This window comes from Pituophis catenifer, unplaced genomic scaffold, assembly GCF_029215685.1.
Source record: "Pituophis catenifer annectens isolate HBS135680 unplaced genomic scaffold, rPitCat1.0.hap2 SCAF_2, whole genome shotgun sequence".
NCBI classification, from domain to species: Eukaryota; Metazoa; Chordata; class Lepidosauria; order Squamata; family Colubridae; genus Pituophis; species Pituophis catenifer.
In genome coordinates this window covers 196,748,345-196,769,815 of record NW_027256882.1, presented here as the reverse complement: position 1 = coordinate 196,769,815, position 21,471 = coordinate 196,748,345, and the positions used below count along the sequence as shown (strand labels likewise).

At 35.0% G+C, this 21,471-nt stretch overlaps 1 protein-coding gene across 1 annotated transcript in view; it reads left to right on the top strand.

Annotated features, from left to right (window-relative positions):
• WRN (WRN RecQ like helicase) overlaps positions 1-21,471 on the top strand; it is a 66,702-nt gene that overhangs the window by 19,417 nt on the left and 25,814 nt on the right. Inside the window, exons 11-22 of the mRNA XM_070935408.1 lie at positions 766-892; positions 1,731-1,806; positions 2,856-2,923; positions 6,096-6,204; positions 9,325-9,393; positions 9,610-9,692; positions 11,073-11,179; positions 11,909-12,096; positions 14,653-14,827; positions 17,851-18,032; positions 19,541-19,642; positions 19,926-20,018. Of these exons, the coding sequence (XP_070791509.1) occupies positions 766-892; positions 1,731-1,806; positions 2,856-2,923; positions 6,096-6,204; positions 9,325-9,393; positions 9,610-9,692; positions 11,073-11,179; positions 11,909-12,096; positions 14,653-14,827; positions 17,851-18,032; positions 19,541-19,642; positions 19,926-20,018 (1,379 nt within the window). The remainder of the gene's footprint in view (positions 1-765; positions 893-1,730; positions 1,807-2,855; positions 2,924-6,095; positions 6,205-9,324; positions 9,394-9,609; positions 9,693-11,072; positions 11,180-11,908; positions 12,097-14,652; positions 14,828-17,850; positions 18,033-19,540; positions 19,643-19,925; positions 20,019-21,471) is intronic.

The window sequence follows — 21,471 nt, the reverse complement described above, 5'->3', positions numbered from 1 at the left end:
CAGAACCAGGTTTTCAAGCCCTTCCAGAAGGCCAAAAGTGTTCCAGAGGGTGGGAACCACAGCAGAAAAGGCTCTTGAATTCCTTGTCTGATGCAGTCTGCGGCATGCCCCATCTGCTAGCATGAGAGGGGTGGGCCAATCCCATTGGAATGAGACAGTTTCTCAGGTAACCTGGTCCCATGCCATATGTAAATATGTATAAACAATCATTATTAAAATATAAAAGTCATTATTAAAAAATATAAGCCATCAGCACAGGAGAGAATTGATATTAACAACAATGAAAGCATCCTAATCAGGTGTTAAGGGGTTTGTTTATTGAAGGGATGGAGCTGACCTCACTTCAGAAGGTAGAATGTTCCATAAAGCAGGGGCCACAGCAGAGAAGGCCCAAGAGGAAAAAAGCTGGGGAGCAGACTTGCATGTTAGAAATAAAAACTGGACTAGTTATAATAAGCTAACACTGTTCATGAGATTTAATAAAAATAGGTATTAATATTGTTTTTAGTAAATGCCTGACATAAAATGCCTTTCAATCAAGAGGGATTAATGTGTAGCTTTGCCGCTCACTCTTCCATGCTTTTAACAGTAATATGGAAAACCTATGGGAGCTATGAGATCTTAACAAATTATATTCATAAAGTAACCTTATCTTGAATGGCTAATGTAGTTAAGATCTCTTTGTATTAAAAATAAAAATAACTTTTGTCTAGCCCTGATTCTTTTAGATTAGAAGATGCAAAGTATGTTAACTTATTTTCTCAGCTCCAATCTTTAGAAGACACAGACAAGAGCAAGTTGAATTCTAACCAGGGGAGTTTAGAGAAGCAAAGTGACCATGTTGCCGAGGATGAAGGAGAAGAGGGCATTGAGGAGGAAGAGGAAAGTTGGGGTAAATATTAAATTGTGATCCAAATTTCCATATCAGCACATTAGAGTGTACTTTTATGTTCACATATATGGGTACAGATGAATAAGTATATCTTTAAAGATCCTCTCAAGTATGTCGCAAAGGTGCTTTTTTTCAAGAGACAACTGGACTTTCTGGATTTTCTTTGAAGACCTTTCGCTTTTTTCGTTTTTTCCCGAACGCCATCACTCTGCTAAACAAATAATTCCCTCAACACTGTCAAACTATTTACTAAGTCTGCACTACTATTAAACTTCTCATCGTTCTTATCACCCATCTCCTCCCACTTATGACTGTATGACTGTAACCTTGTTGCTGGTATCCTTACGATTTATATTGACTGTTTCCTAATATGATTTGATTGCTTATTTGTACCTTATGACTATCATTAAGTGTCATACCTTATGATTCTTGACGAATGTATTTTTTCTTTTATGTACACTGAGAGCATATGCACCAAGACAAATTCCTTGTGTGTCCAATCACACTTGGCCAATAAAGAATTCTATTATATTCTTCTCATCCAAGAAGCTTCTTCAGATCTGAGCTTGCTCATAATTTTTTAAGCAAGTTATGGGCTTGATGCATTCAAGTTAAACCAGTTTAAAATTTCATGTTCTCAGTGGGAAAATTAAGCATGTATGTTGACTTTCTGAGGAAAGAATTTAAAATTTTTAAATTTTATATTCTTGCATTATAAGTATCTAGTATTCTTAAATAATAATAATTCTTAAAATCAATTACATGAATTGTTTTTTATAGCTATCTTTTTTTTTTTTGTATTTTTTCTATCTCAATATTTTTGTTGTTTTCTCCAAAGATTCCAACTTACCTAAACCCAGCAGTAAACAAATTGCTTGTCTCAAGAAGTATTTTGGTCATTCAAGTTTTAAACTGTAAGTTGTATTGTTTTTTTTTTAAAAAAAATAGGCTAAAAGACTGTTCCAAAAAGAAGAAAACTGTGAATTTAAGATAATCTCTTTCATAAAGAAAAACTAGAAAATTGTATCTGCCTCCTTTCTTAGTTTATTCTCAGTTTATTTAAGATGCACCTCTCATTTTAAAGAGAAAATGATAAACATGTCTTTCTTCTAAATAAAATATATGGGGATTTTGCCTCAAAGATGTTGAGTCTTCAGCAGATGTATAAATTGCATGGCATAAAAGAAAATATATTCATATTTAGAATATATACAGTAGTCCTCACTTAATTGGAACTGCTAAGCAAAGCAGTCACTAAGTGGGAAATCACTTAGCACATGACCCGACAGTGATTTGCTGCTGGAAACAGACAAAAGTATTCAGTTTCACACTTTTGATCTTTGTTTGCTTCCTGACCACTTCCAGCCCTTTGGAATGCTCAAGTGCCTGCTTATTATCTTGTACCCATTGAAGCAATGCAATCACGCTGCAGCTCGGGGCTGGGAGCCACAGGCGCTCTACAAAAGTACTGTTTTAAAACTTTTTTCCAATCTCTCCACTATGTGGTGATTTCAAAAGCTTTCACAGACTTCTTTTAGATTTCAAGAGAGTTCTGTAAGGTCGTTGTGTAACATGATGCTGGCCTGATTGCTTTGTTCTTGATGTGTAGAAGAGAAAACCACTTACTTTCTTGCAATCCTTTTCTCTCCAATCTCTCTGTTCTACAAGGGGAAAGAGAGAGAAAAAAACAGGTCAGGCATACAACAACACATACTGACTGCAATGGTGATTACGTGACTGAGGTACAGTCAATGGTGTTATTTTTTAACACCATTGTAACTGAACAGTCACTGAATGAAAAGCCAGTAAGTGAGGATTACCTGTATGTGGAAAAGGAAATCAACAATAGATCGCTAAAAGAAGCATCTCTATTTGCAATCTCCTGTTATGTGATTCAGCTTTTGTCAGGTGTTACAGCTGAAATAGAACATTTTTATTATAGTTTTTTTTTCTTAATTTCAAGGGTCCAGTGGAAAGTGATCTCCTCAGTGTTGCAAGAAAGAAAAGATAATCTAGTTGTTATGGCAACTGGTGAGTTATATAGATTTCTCTTGGAATATTATTTAAATGTTTCTTAAAAACTTCATAAAACGTGATTTGCTGATAATGTTACCAGATGTAGTTGTATCAGGTGTTTTTCCCCATAGAAAAGGAACTGCAGGAATATTTTCATTGGGTATGCTGCTAGGTACAATAAAATGGTTTGGAACATAAGCATAAGATAAAGTTCCTTTCATTGCCAGGAAAAAATCAATCTTTATTATGGTCAAAGACAAGCAGATAAAAGCATTAAATCAATAATAATAGTAAAAAATAAAAATAAAAGACAGTCAGAGTAATAAATTTGATTGGTGGTAGATTAATATTGAAGAAATATTGGCTGATCTTCACTGCTCTCCCTTTATACACACTAAAAGATTTTATTCTGTTTGAGGTTTTATATTGGCTGTTTTTAGGATTTCTTATTGTTACATGTTTTTATTCTGTGCGCCGCCCTGCGTCCTACAGGAGAAGGGCAGCATATAAATTTAATAAAATAAATAAATAATAAATAAAAATACTCAGTTAGCCTTTCTAAAAACAAGAAATTGCAATAAGAAATAAACATTGTACAAACTTTAATAGGAAGAAATGTACTTTTGGGGCATGAGAGGATCTTGCCAAGGTACAAAGTTCTGTGAACTTCTTTCTTCTCCCAGTTCTTTCTTTACTCTGGATAGAACATCTTTAACTGCCCTAGACACTCTACTTTATTAGAGAATTTGTGGGTATTTGAAGTGTTATCACTTAAATGTTCCAGGCTTCTGACTGCAGACAAAGCATGGAACAGCCAAGATAAGTTCTAGGTAGTTTGGCAAGTGATACTGTTGTGATGTTGGAAGATTTGAGTTTTTGTCTCAAGTGAGATCTTAAGGGCTAGAGGGCCAACATGGCAGGATGGAGATTTCTTATGCCTGCTATATCTGCCTAACCAAGGAGTTAGTGTAGTGTAACATTTAAAATATTGACCTAGGAACAGGGAGATTAAAATCTCAGTTTGACCTTTAGCCATGGAAACTCACTGAGTGACTGGGTCTATCACACAACACATGTAATCAGGTCAAGTAAAGACATAAAATGATGCGTTTACACAACTTCCCGGGCTTAATCAGTGTTAACATAGATAATATTTCTGTAGCTTCATGTGTTGTCTGAACTCAGAAAGTGGTTAATTTTGTAAACACATTAGAGTATGTTGTACAAATGTAGCATTATATTTCAGCCCAACCTACCTCTCAGGCTAGATTGTGTAGTCAAAGGAGGAGGAAAAACTATTTTTGTTGTTTTGTTATCATTTGAAATATACTGTAGTTCTGAAATCATGGAAGTTATGTGTCCAAATGTGTCCAATTGAAAAAAATCAAACTGGAATAGATGCAAATTAGGATAGTGAGGATGAGTCATTGGAGGAAAGGCTGAAACTGGCTATTATCATTGAGAAAGACACATATAGGCATATTAAAGTACGTCTGAAGGATGTGAGAGATAGTATTTATGGAAAGGGAGCTGGTGTGATGGACTACAGTGAAGTGGCAATTTTCCAGGAAGGAGCACTTTTCAGAAAGACGAGGCAGCCCAACCCGTTTTAATAGGAGACGAGTAAGGAAAGCCACTCCCTAGAATCTCCCAGAATGTATCAGAGTGAAAATAGTAAGAGTTTGCATCTCACAGAAAAAAATCTATAACTTTTTTTTAAAAGGCGGTGTGTTGCCTTCGTTATTTGTGTTCAAGTAAAGCTTGCTATCCATCTATTAACAATACTTAAATTTGGATTCCTGAACTGAGGAGGACTTTGGACTCAATAAACTACATGACACCTAACTCTGTGGTGTTTGTATAGCATCATTCCTAATCCTAGTTTTAGCAACAACAAGCAAGGGCAAGGGCATTTCAGGTTTTTTTGGGGGGGAGAAATATCAGAACCTTAGACTATTAAGATGAGTAATTAGAACTGCAAATGGCAATTGAAGGATTAGGTTATGCATGTTCTCTCTTGCTCCCTTGCTTTAATTTCAGATAGGCAAGGAATGTGTCTTACAAATCATTAGGATTATTATGCTTATTAGTTCTAAATTTCAGATTTACCTTATATATATATATATATTTATTTATTTTATAAAATTTGTATGCCGCCCTATCTCCGAGGACTCAGGGCGGCTCACAACGATAATTGACCAAGCGACTGTTAAAACCAACAAATATACATAAAAAATCAAAAAAGTATTTTAAAAAATTAAAAAATACTACCCCATATATCCTAAGAATTCTTTATTTACTTGGGAATATTTGGATTAGTATTATTCAACTTTTGTACTAAGAACAGGTCGTATCATTCAAGGCATTCTTATTGTTATTGTTTCTCACTGTTAAATTCCCTTCAGAAGGGAGGATAATTGTTTATGTTGTATACATGCATGACTGCATGTTGGCTTGAATAACACATGCTGTCTTTCCAAATTACATTACTCATTTTCATGGGTTGATTATTAAGTTGGATACCAATCTTGACCTTGTTTGGTTTTCTTTTCTGCAAAGTTTAAATCTGAAAGGCAACTTGCATTTTTTCAGCATTTGCAAAGGGTTTTAGTACAGGTAGTCCTTGACTTACAACCATAATTGAGCCCAAAATTTATGTTGCTAAGTGAGAAATTTGTTAAGTGAGTTTTGTCCCATTTTATTATTTTTCTTGCTGCAGTTGTTAAGTGAATCACTGCAGTTGTTAAGTTAGTAATACAGTTGTTAAGTGAATTTCACTTCCCCATTAACTTTGCTTGTCAGAAAGTCGCAAAAGCTGATCACATGACCCTGGGACACTGCAACTGTCATAAGTATGATCCGGTTGCCACCACCCAAATTTTGATCACATGACCATGGGACACTACAACTGTCATAAGTATGATCCGGTTGCCACCACCCAAATTTTGATCACATGACCATGGGAACGTTGCAAAGATCATAAGTGGGAAAAATGGTCATGTCACATTTTTCAGTGCTGTTGTAACTTCAAGTGGTCACTAAACAAACTGTTGTAAGTCGAGGACTACCTGTAGTCCAGTAACTCAAATCTCTCTCACCCACACATTTATAGCAACTTTGGAAGCTGTGTATAGGAAAAACTGATATGTTCTTTGGTTTTATGTTTAAAATGTATTCTTTTTTTAAGGATATGGAAAGAGCCTATGCTTTCAGTTTCCACCTGTGTGCACTGGAGGTACCGGTATAGTAATTTCCCCTCTTATTTCTTTGATGGAGGACCAAGTACTACAACTCAAGTAAGTATAGTAATACTTTCTAAAATAGATAAGTGGGATTCAAATATAAATGAAATGCTCCATGTTTGCTCTATTTAGTTAAAGCCATTCCAATCCCTGAATATAAGCATTTGGAAGTACGTCTGGCCCAGAATGCAGCAACTCAAGTAGTTATGGATGTATCTCATGTGGCAGTTCTACTTTGAGAGAAGCACTGGCTACTACTATTAGTTGACTTCCAGGTGCATTTTAAAGTCCAGGTTGTCAATTTTAAATTCATCATGGACAAAGATATATGTGGGACTGCCTTCTTCTGATAAGATATAAGGTAGGCTTTCTTTGTGCCTCCTTGATTAGAGATTATTACTACCTCACTCTTCTGGAATATTATCCTTTTCCAGATAGTTAAATGGCCCTGTTTCCTGTTTTCAAATAGTTACTTATTATGTCTGTTCCAATGAATTAGGTTTTTGTATTTTGATTGTTGATTCCTGATTTCATAATATATGATTTTAAATTTAAAATTCGATTCTTTATCTGCTTGTTTTGATCTTGAGTTATAGACCAAGGGAATTATATGCTATTCAGACTTGGCCCACAAGGTCTGCAAATAATATGATTCTTTGCCAAGCTACAAAAGGGAAATTTGTGTAGAATCAAATATATTGATGTTGCTTTGGACAGATTATGAATTATTTTAAGTAATTGCTTAATGCATAGAATTAGGTTTGGTAATTAGAACACGTTTCATTATCCATGGGCAGTAATAGTTTTATGTGCTTTTCTGGATCAGGAGGCCCTTTTTTCATCACTCAAGCCCTGCTTTTCTCCTGTATTGACTATTGCAATGTACTCTACATGGGGCTACCCTTGAAGAGTATCTGGGAATTGCAGCTGATGCAGAATGTGGTGGTATGAGCAGTTTTGGATGCCCCAAGTGGTGTGCTTGTGTCTGCCTACGCCACCCTCAAGTCTTGCTATGCTCTGTCTGTGCCTCCACAGCAACTTGCAATCCATAGCCTGCCTGCAAAGCACCTGAGACATGCAACTTCCTCACTGATTTTAGTTGCAAGGAGGGGCTCACTTAAGGACATAGAGACCTTTCTTAACAACAGCAGTTGGGAGTGCAGGGACTGCTGTTGCTAAGCAATGGGATCATGCTTTATGACCATATTGTTTAGCAACAGAAATTTGGGTCCAATTGTCATTGTAATTTGAGGACTTCCTGTAGTAACATTTTTATGAAAAGAAAAACATTATTGCAGAATAAACGTGACCATCATTTTGAATTAAGCAATGCTCTCAATGAAGCATTTTTTATTTTTCCTTTATTTTGTAACATACGCATATATATGCCAGGAGGAGGGGACTCTTCAGAGCCATTTAGGCACATTTGGAATTTTTGGTGTACTGTGAACTTGGTTTTTTTCTTCAGACATGTCATTACCAGGCTAGGTAACATCACCAATACTATAGACATTTTAGATCAAGTAAGTACTAGAAGCAGCAGCATACAGACTATTGACTCTTGGTGTTGGAGAGAATATGTTGGAGAGCACAAACAAACAAACGATCATAGTTCTCACTTGAGGCACAAATGACCAGGCTCAAAGTACTGTACACAAAAACCCTAGTCTCTCAAAGCACATCATGCAAAAACCCTAATCTCTTATGAAGCCCAAAATGCTGGAAAAGAATAGAAGGAAAGTGAAAAGGAGGATGGCTAGCAGTAGAGTAGATAGACTCAATTATAGCAGCAATTGGTACAAAACAATACTCACATAACATGAAGCTGGTAATATATTTAGTATTATCAACAGCCCCCTAAACTCACTTCATGCCTTAGCTCTGATGATGTTATCTAGACTGATAATGAAATATCTGCAATAAGAAAACCAAGTTTAGAAAACACAAAGAACATTTTAACTCTGACACACACACACATTCTTCCTTATTACAAAATGTGAAATGTTGAGATTTTGTTTAGGTGCTCACATAATAGCCTATATGACAGAAGCCAAATTGGTCAATTTGCTTCATGTCAGTCCTTCTTATTCCTAAGGATGTTTTTATCTTAGCTTGTTTTCTGCGAGTATATTTCAGACAAAGTATTGAGCCAAATGATTATTTAAGTATTTAATCATTTCTTGCTTTGATGCTCAGATTGCTATTTTGTCTTAAGTAGGAAGTTGACCAAAGAATGTAAAGAAACCTTGAAAGTACTATTGCATATTTCTGCCTCTTCTAATAATTAAAAACGCACTGGAATATATTAGTTTACATGGTACTTTGTACATACTGGTTTCTTTAAAAACATAAGATTATATTGTGGGAAATAGTATTTGGTTACAGTAAATTATAAACTACACATAGGTTTTTCTTTGTTATACGTCCTTTCTTTTTTTTGGGAAATCAAAATTTTCAAACTTTTGGCTAGGTTGCCAAAAGAAAAGAAAAAAAAAATCACAAAGCAGTTTTGGTGGTAGATTTGAAGCAAGGGTGAAATCACTTCTTAATTTAGGAAGTAGCTTTTCATTTCTAAAAACACACTTTTATTATATATATAAAAACTTTTTTTAAAAAAAAAATTGATTTATATGCCATCCTTCTCCGGAGACTCAGGGCGGCTTACAATGCGCTAAGCAATAGCCTTCATTCTTTTGTATATTTATACAAAGTCAGCTTATTGCCCCCACAACTGGGTCCTCAATTTATCTACCTTAGAAAGGATGGAAGGCTGAGTCAACCTTGAGCCTTGGCGAGATTCGAACCTGCAGTAATTGCAGGCAGCTGTTCTTAATAACAGGGTGCTTTAGACCACTGTACTACCAAGGCTATAACTTATGTGTTATATATTTTTTGTAATTTGGATGTGCATGTCACTCATTCCACTTCCAAATTCTTCTTCTGGTGTAATTTTTGAAAGTTTCATGGAGAGTTTTAAGCTTATTTTCTTCTACTCTGAAATATAACATTTCCAGAGCTGTGCAAGATGATTTCGAAGGCATGGACAGAGGAAAGAATTGTTGTACTTTACATGTAATACAAAATCTAGCTTTTATTTTTTTTAGGAAAAGTTATACTTAAAACTGATGCAGTGTTCATGAATTAATCTTTACTTTGATTTTTTTCCCCCTGCAGAATGTCAGGAGTTCCAGCTTGCCTCCTTGGATCAGCACAGTCAAAAAATGTCAGAGAGGAAATCAAAGCGTAAGCTTTATTCCATCCCTGTATTTATAGTACTGAAAAAACACTTTTCTCAATAAATATTATTACGTTGTTGAAATGAATCATACTGAACTCAGTGAGACTTATTGGAGAGAATTCTATCACAACCAAATCTTAAGCAACACTTCAACTGTATGTAATATGAATGTTAGTTTACTTTTGTCAGAAAGTAATTCTGTTTTCCTTTGCTTTACACAGGGGCCAGTATAGAGTTGTCTATTTAACTCCGGAATTCTGTTCAGGGAACCTCTTGTGGCTTCAGCAAATTGACAAAGCAATTGGTAAGTGCTGATAATTGATGTACAAAACCTTAAACATTTTCTTTAAGAGCCACTGGAATTCTGCCTCAAATTCAAATGTGTGATTGGAAGTCCCTTCTGCAACCATTTTCAGTAAAGCAAAGTGATGGATTTCTCTGGGGGGACTGGAGGAGTCAAGGTAGATCACATCACTTTCTTAAGGTGCAATATTACCTTAAATAAAATCACTCCTTTGATTTAACATAGAACCTTGATAGTATGAAAACATTTAGACAAAGTTGTAATCTTTGGCATTGCTGTGAAGTTAAATAACTTGAAAGCCCATTTAATTATGTTTTGTGTTTGATATATTTCTTTTAATGAATGTCTTTATGTCTTTATATATTTATACCTCAACAAGGACTTGTGAGGATGCACAGTTCTGCTAGTCAGTGGTAAACTAGTTTATGGGTATCCAAAAATATCTATATAACCTTCTTTATACTACCTATTCTTTGTACATTAGTGCATTGAATTCTGCAGAATGTATAAATTATGCAATTCGGCACAATTTATTTCAATGTGCACATTCTATAAATCTTTGGAAAATGAAGGAATTGATTCTCTTTTCTCTTAACCTATTTTTTTTTTTCTTTTTAGGTTGTGGCTTCTGAATTTGCATGAATTTCTAGCATGTTTTCAGTTTTAATTAACTGTGCACACCATTACAAATCATTGGCTTTCTGCATGTGACAAAAACAAAACAAAAAATGTTTGCAGAGGCCAGCCACCTAAATGGCAATAGCAATAGCACTTAAGACTTATATACTGCTTCATAGGGCTTTACAGCCCTCTCTAAGTGGTTTACAGATTTTCCCCAACAATCTGGGTCCTCATTTCCCAACTTCAGAAAGATGGAAGGCTGAGTCAGCCTTGAGCTAGTGAGGATCAAACTGCTGGCAGCAACATTGCATTCTAACCACTACACCACCATGGCCACCATGTTACCTTCAGAATATCTTCTAATTACATGGAAGAATTTTGATGCTCAATGCCACTGGCATGGGTTTTATTTTTTTTTACCATTTTCAGGCAGAAGCACAATAAAACTATAAAACAAAACTATAAAATGCTTATTTCTGCTTTCTCACAAACTTTACTCAGTTTTTCCAGATTACTGGCAGAACAAGTTCCCTTTTAGAACTAATTCAGAACTAATTGTGCATTGTGTACTTTTTAAAAATAGTTGTGATCAAAGATCTTTAAGATCTTTAAGATTATTATCTCTTTACCAGAGATAATGCTCTATTTATAGAAAAATAGATAAATTGCTTCAGCCCCTATATGTTCTACAGACAACTCTTTGCTCTAAATTCTGAAAATGAAAACAAACTATAGAGGATTATGTTTATTTCTCTTTAGGTATCACATTAATTGCGGTTGATGAAGCTCACTGTATTTCTGAGTGGGGACATGACTTCAGAAATTCTTTCAGGTCTTTGGGGTTGTTAAAGAAAACCCTTCCAAAGGTAAAAAAGTTTATTTATATTGATTTTTTCTGCACTTTAAATGTTTAAGTGTGTGTGTGTGTGTGTGTGTGTGTGTGTGTGTGTGTGTGTGTGCACGCACGCAATGAACATTGGTTTTCACTTTCAGCAACTAATCCCATATGGTTTAAAGGATGGGTAGTTCATCATCCTACTTTCGCCTTAGCTAGATATTTTGTAGATGTCTTAGATTGACTTGGCTAAATATTCTGCAGATACCTTACATATCACTTTCCATATTGACTAGCCTTTGTTTTGATAAATGTTTGTAAACTGTCTAAACTACCTCTAGATGAGATGGGCGGCACATAAATCTAATAAACAAACAAACAAGCAAGCAAGCAAGCAACCTTCTGCACTAGATAACAGTGAACTGTCTTAATTTAAACTATATGGGAATCTGTGATTGAATCTGTAAACCCAAGAAAAGACCATCGCTACACATGGTGATTAAGGCTAAAAGTAATATCACTGTGTGCTTGGCTTCAGTTTGATTTGCAAGAATTAGTCTGCTATGTGAATATACTCCATGTGTTAGAGGGACTTTAGTTGTTTCTGGTCAAGGTTTCCAGGATATATGCATGCATACTAAATACTGTACTCAATTCAAAGGCTTCCGGTAACTTCCATTTCTTAATTTTGTATTGTCATTTAAAATAATTAGTAAATTCAGCTTTTTATTCTATCACAGTTTTCTTTTTTTCTTTTTAGGTTCCTATTATTGCATTGACAGCAACAGCAAGCTCTTCAATTAGGGAGGATATAATAGAATGTTTGAATTTAAGAAATCCTCACATTACTTGTACCAGTTTTGACCGACCTAATCTATACCTAGAAGTTAGGCGAAAATCGGGAAATATAATCCAGGATTTATTGCAGTTCCTCATTCAGAAAGACAAGTAAGCAATCTCTGAGATATATTGACAACTTGTTCTTAACTAGAAGATCATTTTCATGGAATAAATCTTTTAAACAGTTTTTAGAACCCTGTTTGGTTTATTTGAGAATTTGGGAGTCAATAATTAGCTTTTAGTATAATCTACCTCAGAAAATGTTCTTATGAGGACAAACTTGAAGGAAGAATGTAGTGTATATGCCAGACAGAAATGCAATAAATCAATAAACTAAAGCTTAATTGTGGAGGTTGGAATGGAGCTTGGACATTAAAGAAACAGCAGAAGATGGATTGGCAAACAGGGCTGCTATAAAGTCTGTTGTGTAAATACAATGTTACTGATCATTGCAATCCTTTTCTTTCTGCTTTTAAAACATAGTTACAGAGGCCAGATTGGGTAATAAAGCTGTATATTCACTTACTAAATTATGTCTGTGCTCCATATGAGCAAGAAATTATTTGTATATTTGTTGGGGAAGACTGCTTAACACAGTGTAAAGACATCTAGCACCGATATAATATCTGGTGAGCATTTTAGTTTTTTTCTGCAAGGCATTATATGGTATCTATTCTTGTCAGGATGGAGTTTAAATTGGGAGAGAAAATACTGTTGAAGTAGAAGGGGTTCATATTAAATAATTTGAATCTGTCAACTTAAATGTCAAAGAGAGAAATCAGTGTAACATTATATCATGCCTCTATGTACAAGGTTTTACATAAACTACCCCTTATAGGGGCAGATTAGTTTGTTTTTTGTATTTATTGTTAGTCCCATTTTTTCACTGTGGTTTTTTATTTTAGTAACACAGCTTGCAGATCCTTTACATTTTAGGTTATCGGGATAATGTCATTAATTGTGTCTTTGATTGGTGTTCCTTCCTCAGATTTTAAAACCACACTACTCTTCCAACCTAGCTTCCTTTAATGTATTTTCTGCATATAGGTTGAATAAGGAAATGGGAAAGTATGCAGTCTTGTTGTACTACTATGTCAATCTGAAGTCAGTGTTCTGTGTGTACTGTGGCTTCTTGACTTGTATATTTACCTTTTATGATTTTAATGCTTTTAATTAGAGTCACTTCAAAATGAGATGGGTAGCAAATAAATTTAATAAATAAAATAAATAAAAGCAAATATAAATTAGGACAATGAGATATTCTGGGATTCCTATTTTTCTCAGCATTTTCCACAGCTTGATATGAGAGACACAATTGAAGGCAAAAAAGAATAAAAAGTAATGAGCAAAATAACTAACTAAATAAATAAATAAATAGAGGAAATAATAAGGAAAAAAACCTATTTTCTGCCACAAGCATAAATTCTTGACATTGCCAAAAAAGTGTCTGTCACACTTTCAGAAGCCTTCATTTTGTATTCTTTACCGGTTCTTTCAATTTTAGTCATATACAACTTTTGCTCTTCCTTTGTCTTATGTTTTCAAGTTTTATTCCTTTGTCAGAAGCATTCCTTGATTCATGCATAAAATCTATATTTGAAAGAGAGTTTTTGGCATATCTTCACCAAGTAGCATTCTTATTCATTCTTGGGTTTCCAAATGACGTAAAATATTTTTGTACTTTGATATTGTTTTCATCCATGCATTCACATGTAGATTAATCATTGCTCTAGATTACATTCCTTAGTATTTTGGATAGTTTCCCCGAACTCTTTCCATAGTCTTTCATTATCATAGTTAGTAGAGTTTAACTTGCACTTGTTACCAACCCTATATTGCTATTTTCAAAGAGCAAATAAGATGAGCACATAGCAAACTAATTCATATTTTCTGATCTTTAGCATCGCTTTCCTGCATATATTTATCAGTACTGCTTCATAAGATCAGACTACCTTCATCCAGGTTTATTACATCGTTCACCTTCCTTAGTTTCATAACATATCTATTTAAAGTTTTCATTTGTTCTTATTATAACATTATATTTGTTCTCTTTACATGTATTTCTCTTTGATTCCAAATTGTAATCTTTTATGTAGCATGATCATCCACAGATGGATCTATATGTTTTGATTTCAAATGCCCATCAAGTCTTTGTCAATTTAAGCTTCCACATAATGTTTTTTTGTAAAATAAAGAGTACTTTAGTTCTAAAAATGCCTTGCAAATATTTCAGTCATATTATTAGTCAGTATTTTACCCGTGTGATATGGAGGGAGGCGAATGGCCTTGAGAGACAGAAGAAAGCTGCTGCCAAGGCAACGGATAGATAAAAGAAACCTGAGTCTGGAGCAGAAATGCAATGTATGCAAATGTCTCAGACAAGACCCTTTCTAGTTCACATGGAAATAAAGGGGGGAAAGACACATTCAAACTTGCAAGATTCTGTTGCTATAACTTTACAATAAAATTACTGTTAGGTTATATGAATTTGGTTTCCTAATTGGACCTATTGAAGGCCTGATATGTGTTTGAGAAAAAGGCAATTTTAAAGTAATGTAAATTGACATTGAGATTTATCATAGACTAATCAGTTTATTAGCTATTCTAATAATTACTGGAAAAACCTCACATACAAATGATTTCTACTTATTTTTCTAATCTTAGGTCTACATATGAATTTGAGGGCCCCACCATTGTTTACTGTCCATCAAGGAAGACTACTGAACAAGTAGCTGCAGAGCTAAGAAAATTAAATCTAGTTTGTGGTATATACCATGCTGGCATGGGAATCAAGGAAAGAAGAGATGTCCACCATAAATTCATGAGAGATGAAATTCCGGTATGGAAAAACTTCACTTGTTATCTAGTTTAGGCAAATGAAATATACAGAAGAAGGTTTCCATATTAAATATATAAAACAACATAAACATGAGGACCTTGGTGCTCTCTGAGCTTGAACCAAGGTCAGAGACCATCAAGGACCCCATAGTTCAACCCTGAGCTACAGATAATCGGTTCTGTTGGTACCATATAAATGTATTGTTTTCCTTTTCAAAATCAGGACTCACTAGTTAATAAAGTTGATTATGAATGTCTTATTGAAGTTGATATATTAATTCTCTGCATATTTACCTGATAGTATGCCGATGCCTGGAGGCTGTGAGGGTCTGGATGGGAGTCAACAGGCTCAGATTTAACCCAGACAAGACCGAGTGGCTATGGGTATTGCCTCCTAAAGACTGTTGATTGTCCATCCTTGGTTCTGGGGGGAGGAGAAATTGTCCCCCTCAGAACAGGCTTGCAATTTGGGTGTCCTCCTAGACTCACAGCTAAGATTAGAGCAAGATTTGACAGCTATGGCTAGGGGGACCTTTGCACAAATTTGCCTGGTGCACCAATTGTGACCCTACTTGGATCAGGAGGCTCTCCTCACAGTCACTCATGCCCTTGTCACCTCACGGTTAGATTATTGCAATGCGCTCTACATGGGGCTACCCTTGAAAAGTGTTCGGAGTTGGTCCAGAATGCAGCCACGCGAGCTATCGTGGGTGCACCTAGATACACCCACCTTACACCAATTCTCTGCGAGCTGCACTGGCTCCCTATTGGTCTCCGGGCACAATTCAAGATGTTGGTTATTACCTTTAAAGCCCTACATGGCTCAGGGCCAGGTTATCTTCGAGACCGCCTTCTACCACATAGCTCCCAGCGACCGGTAAGATCCCACAGAGTTGGTCTCCTCCTGGTCCCGTCAGCTAAACAATGCCAGCTGGCGGGCCCACAGGGGAGGGCCTTCTCTGTGGCTGCCCCAGCTCTCTGGAACCAGTTACCTCCTGAGGTCTGGACCACCCCCACCCTATTGGCCTTCCGAAAAGTGGTGAAGACCTGGCTTTTCCGGCAGGCCTGGGGCCGTTTATCTCGCTGTTGCGATCTTGTGAGATCCGGCCATGAATGGTGTGAATGGGTTTTAATATTTTAATTTTTAAATGTTTTTATAATGGTTTTTTAAATGCATTGTAAGATGCCCTGAGTCTCCGGAGAAAGGCGGCATATATATTGAACTAATAATAATAATAACAACAACAACAACAACAACAACAACTTGCAAAGCATTTCTGGTCTGCTCTCGAGTTGCCTTATTGAATAAGACAATGCCTTATTGAATTCAACAATATTTCAGTATTTTTATTCATAGGATTTGGCTAAATGTTTTTTTCTGGCATTTTTAATTGATTATTTCAAAATTTTTGATGAAATATGAATAGTATAGTATAGTTACATTTCTTCCTTTCTTTTGAAACAATATAGGTATATTATTTACATCGGAGATATGCTATATAAATGCCAATAGTTCAAACCTTGTTTTATATAATCTTTAATTTATGTGGTTGTTTTTTAAGGTCATGACATTTATGCATATATTAATATTCTGAGTATATTTCCTGTTTTTTAAAAAAGGAGGACTGGGAAGACAAACTAATCAGTCTAACTAGTATCAGGAAGTTTTAACATTTAATATAGAACTTCTGAGGAGTACCTTGAATCTGTTCAATTAATGGTCTATCTAGTACAATTTCATTCATATTTTAGTCCATGATTTGGAATAACATGATCATATTTCATGTTTTAATCAAACCTCTCTCTCTCTCTCTCTCTCTCTGTGTGTGTGTGTGTGTGTGTGTGTGTGTGTGTGTGTGTGTGTAAACATGCATACACATGTATAGTGGTGCTTTTTATGAAGCCTTCTGAATTTTAGTATTTCTGCATAAATATCTAAACATGATCAAGTCCTAAAACTTCTGTGTTTTCCCCAAAATAAGACCTAACCAGAAAATAAGCCCTAGCTTGATTTTTCAGGATGCTCATAATATAAGGCCTCCCCTCCCCAAATAAGCCCCAGTTAAGAATGTCAGCCAGTCAGATGCATTTACTGTATCTCCTTGAAAAGAAGACCTAATTAGAAAATAAGCCCTAATGCGTCTTTTGGAGTAAAAATTAATATAAGACCCGGTCTTATTTTCAGGGAAATATGGTACTGCTAGGTAGATTAAACAAATGAGTGTAAAACATTATACTTGTTCATTTATTTTTTGAGGAAAATGACCCAAAAGTATATATAATACTTGTGTGTGGAAGCTTAAAACACTTAAATCTATGCTACAATCTAATCACTACAACTGAGTCTTTAATAGCTTACTTAAATGCTTCTCCCCCCCCCAATAAATCACTTCTTGACATTGCATGATACGTTTTGATTCTTGCAGACCTAAATGAAGTTCTCTCCCCAAATCAGGAAGGCAGATTCTAGTTGACTATTTAAAACAAGATTTAACTTCCCAAGAACTTTTTGACAGTGGGATTGTCAAACCCTGGGAAATCAGAAGGTCCAGACAGTTCAAATGGGTATAAAGATTTATTGGAAGCTTAAACTCTCTAAAAGAATCTGACCTACTAAGGGTCCAAGCAACTTGGCGGTAGATAAGAATTACTGGAATACAAAGTGTGATCTCTTGTGGTCGTGAAGGGACTTGAAACTGATGACATGTTTGACCCCTCTCTTGGACTCAGCCTGGTCATCTCCTAAACAGTTCACATCACTGTATGTGTTTTCCTAGAAGGTGAAACATTTGGGGACACTTTAATTGGGATTCTTGTCCTCAGCAGTGGCATTTTAACATATGTATTGGATTTAGTAAATAATACTTGGCATTCAAATATTGTGTTTCTAAGCTGAGTCTGGCAAAGCATTGGCAAGTCATAGTATAAAAATACTTTATGCAGATCAAACATTAACACTGAAAACTGCATTAGTACTGAGATGAATGTAACTTTGATATTGGGGATTTTGGTTCTTTTCTGCAGTGTATAGTCGCTACTATAGCCTTTGGAATGGGCATTAATAAAGCAGACATTCGGACAGTTATACATTATGGAGCCCCAAAGGAAATGGAATCATACTACCAGGAAATTGGAAGGGCTGGTCGTGATGGGCTTCCAGCCTCTTGCTATGTATTGTGGACTCCAGGTGACATAAGCTTCAATAGGTAAGTGCAATTCTGACTTGCTTTGTACGTATAAATATTAAAACAATAGATATAAAACCATGCTGAATATTTTAAACATTTGCAAGTAGCCATTGTTTAGTGACTGCTTTGTTTAGTGACTGTTCACAATTATGAATGTGATGAAAAAGTAATATTGTGATCAATACTCACATTTACACCATTGGCAGATTTGTAAAGCACATAAAAGCTGAAAACGGAAGGAAGACCGTACATGTTCCCATTTCATTTTCATTCCAGATCATTTCATAAATTTAATTCACAATTCTATCCACCTTGTGAAAACTCCTTTTCACCCATATCCAAATGTTTTTATTTCAGTGGAAATTATTTTGCCTATTCTTTTCTCTTTTAATCTTAATTTTATGACTACTTTTTGTGCAAGTGCATCTTTATTTCTTTATACCTTATATCATATTTTTATTTCAGCATTTTTGTAACTTTATATGTATTTTTTTCATCCAGAGATTTACTTTTCCTACTAAGCATTGTAGAATGAGGTATTAATGAAGTATGAAACTAAGCAGTTTTATACCTCATTAACACAGCTCCTTTCATTCCTGTAGCATTCATAATGTAAATTGATTTTTGTGGCTCAAGCAGCTTCCATTTCTCTTTCTGTTCATTCTAATCTGCCTTGTACTTTTTCTTGAGTTTTTTCTGCAGTTCTTTCTTTCATTCTTTCCTTTTCATCCATGTCCTTTCCCCCACCCCCAAAATCTATTCTTGACACTATGAAATAATAGCTTGTCCTTTGTTCAAAGCCTGTTATCTTTCTAGCCTTTACTAATTAACTTAATCATAAACAATAACAATTAAAATAAATCTTTTAAATTTATATTTATTCTTTTCCCATGAATGGGAAAGAATATGCCATGAATGGACTTCTGTTTAAAATACATTATTTTAAGGAGATACTCATGAAACAGGATCTCTGAATAACCCACTCATTAAATATATTTAACATGTTTTAGTCCATCCACTGACACTTAACAGAATAATTTTTAAGACAATATCTTTATTATATGGACTTACTCTAAACCTGGTTCAAGGATTAGGGAAATACATACTCCCTATACTCTCTTTATTCAGCCACTGTACTCCTCAAAACTGAAAATCATCATACAATGCTATACCTTACCCTTTTCTTAGTTTCACAAATGTACAACATAATCTGATTTTCTTTCTTTCTTTCCTTCATTTCATTTCTTAATTCATTCTCTTTATTATTTATCCCTCTCATTTTCCAAGTCACAGTCTTCCAGATACTATGGCCACCACCATATTGATATATTCTTGCTGTGTGTGTGTGTGTGTGTGTGTGTGTGTGTGTGTGTGTGACCTGTAGCAAATTGATGTTATATAACATCATACATTCCTATATATTGCCTGTTACAGATTTACAATTTGGGGGGGAGGGAGGCAGCAGAAAAATAAATCAGATGAATTATCAGTATTTCAGGTTTTTTTCTATTCTTTTCCTTTTTAAGACACCTAATCAGTGACATACCGGCTGAAAACTTTCGCCTGTACAAACTGAAGATGATGGCCAAGATTGAGAAATATCTACGCTTAAACAGCTGCAGGCGGAGGTAAGTGTTTATGTTGTATATTTTAGCAAGTGACGAACAGTAGCTTTCAGTAAAGCTAAGTGAGATTTTGAAAAGTCATAGAGGGTTCTGCTGGATTTTTGCACTTGTACCATCAGTTTCATACTTTGAAAAAAATATGTTTGTCTCAGGATAATTCAAGGACAAATAATTAGCTCCTATGTGAATTAATTAATGATGATGATTTCAGCTCATTGTTTTCTTCAATGAATTTAACATGTACATTCTTGTTCTTTTATTTAATTCCCAACATTCTCTTGGGCAGAATCATCTTGTCTCATTTTGAAGACAAACAACTCCGAAAGGCATCGAGAGGCATCATGGGAACAGAAAAATGTTGTGATAATTGCAGATCGAGGTAAATGTTGCACCCCAAAGATTTAAGGTTTGGAACCACCTTCCCTCAGCAGATAAATGGATAATGGCTCTCTGCTAATGAAGTATTCTTAAACTGTCATTACTTTTAACATAAAGAATATATCAGTGTATGGTATGCTATTCAGTCATTCACTGCCAAAAGTTAATTCACAGAATATAATGTTATTTTAGTTTCACTATTTTACATTTGTAATCTAAAGAATTAAGTTGCCAAAGATAGATTTTCTATATTTTATTCACACAATAAATCTGTGAGATCAGTTAACATAAGTCAGAGCTAGAATTATCTAAGGACTTGAAAGTTTTTGAACCCATTTTGTTGTTATCTGATCTGACATTGGGCCACCTACCCCATTTAATTCAAGCTAAAGTGCTTGAATTTCCTAATTTGGGGAAAATGCAGCTGACCAGACAGAAGACATGATAAAAATTTATGAGGCTGCCTCAAGATAGCAATTAAATCACTCAGCCTGGCAACCATCAATCCATGCATTGATGCAATTAGAATATTGCAAAATATTCAGTTTGAAGTTTTCTCTGAAAAGTGCCTAGATGCTTTCATTGGTATATAATGATGTAGGTGGACATTCAACCAGTGCAAAATCCCTGGGTCCATATCCTGTCCGGATTGAAGGTTCAATACTGATTTTCAGTTGTTGGTGCTTCACTATTTACAGCCCTGAATGCTTTAGGCTTTATTGTTTGAGAGACAAGCAGAGATTGGTTTGAAAACCATTGGGCAACATTCTGCATCAATGCAATTATGGGGCAGAAGGAATATTTTTATTAGATGACATGAATGTATGAGTAGGAATGAGATGTGAATAAAGAAAAAGTAATTGGGATATTTGGAGACTAGTAACAAATCTGAAATATGTCTGCTTATAAAAATGTCTGCTTTTAAACAGTGATCTCAGAGTAGCGAGACATTTAAATGTTTGTGTGTATGGTGTGTGTGTGTTTTTGTGTTTGATGGCAAATCAAATGAAGTTTAACATTTGAACTTAAAAATAGAAAATAAAGTAATAACATTCTTAAGGAGGAAAGGGAAATGAGAGCACATTGAAAATTGTAGAGATTTATATGGGAAAGATAATGATACATCAACAAATGCAATTGAAACAAACATACTAATATCCAAGAAAAATAATGAAATGAGGGTCATAGTATTGTGAGAATATTGAAAAAGATAAGTTTGAAGGTTTTTTACTAATACCGTTTTGTCAAGAAGCGTAAATAAGATGAAGACTAATTTGCCCATTGGTCTTGATGACATCAGTGATTAGAAAAGAAGCATTTTCTAGGTTGCTTTTCCGATTATGCGAGGTTGTAATGTAATGATTTGACTGTGTATACCTGTATAAGAAAGAGAAAAATACTCACCCGCCCCCCAAATTTTTTTGGTAACAGTTATAAACAATGTATACATGTTG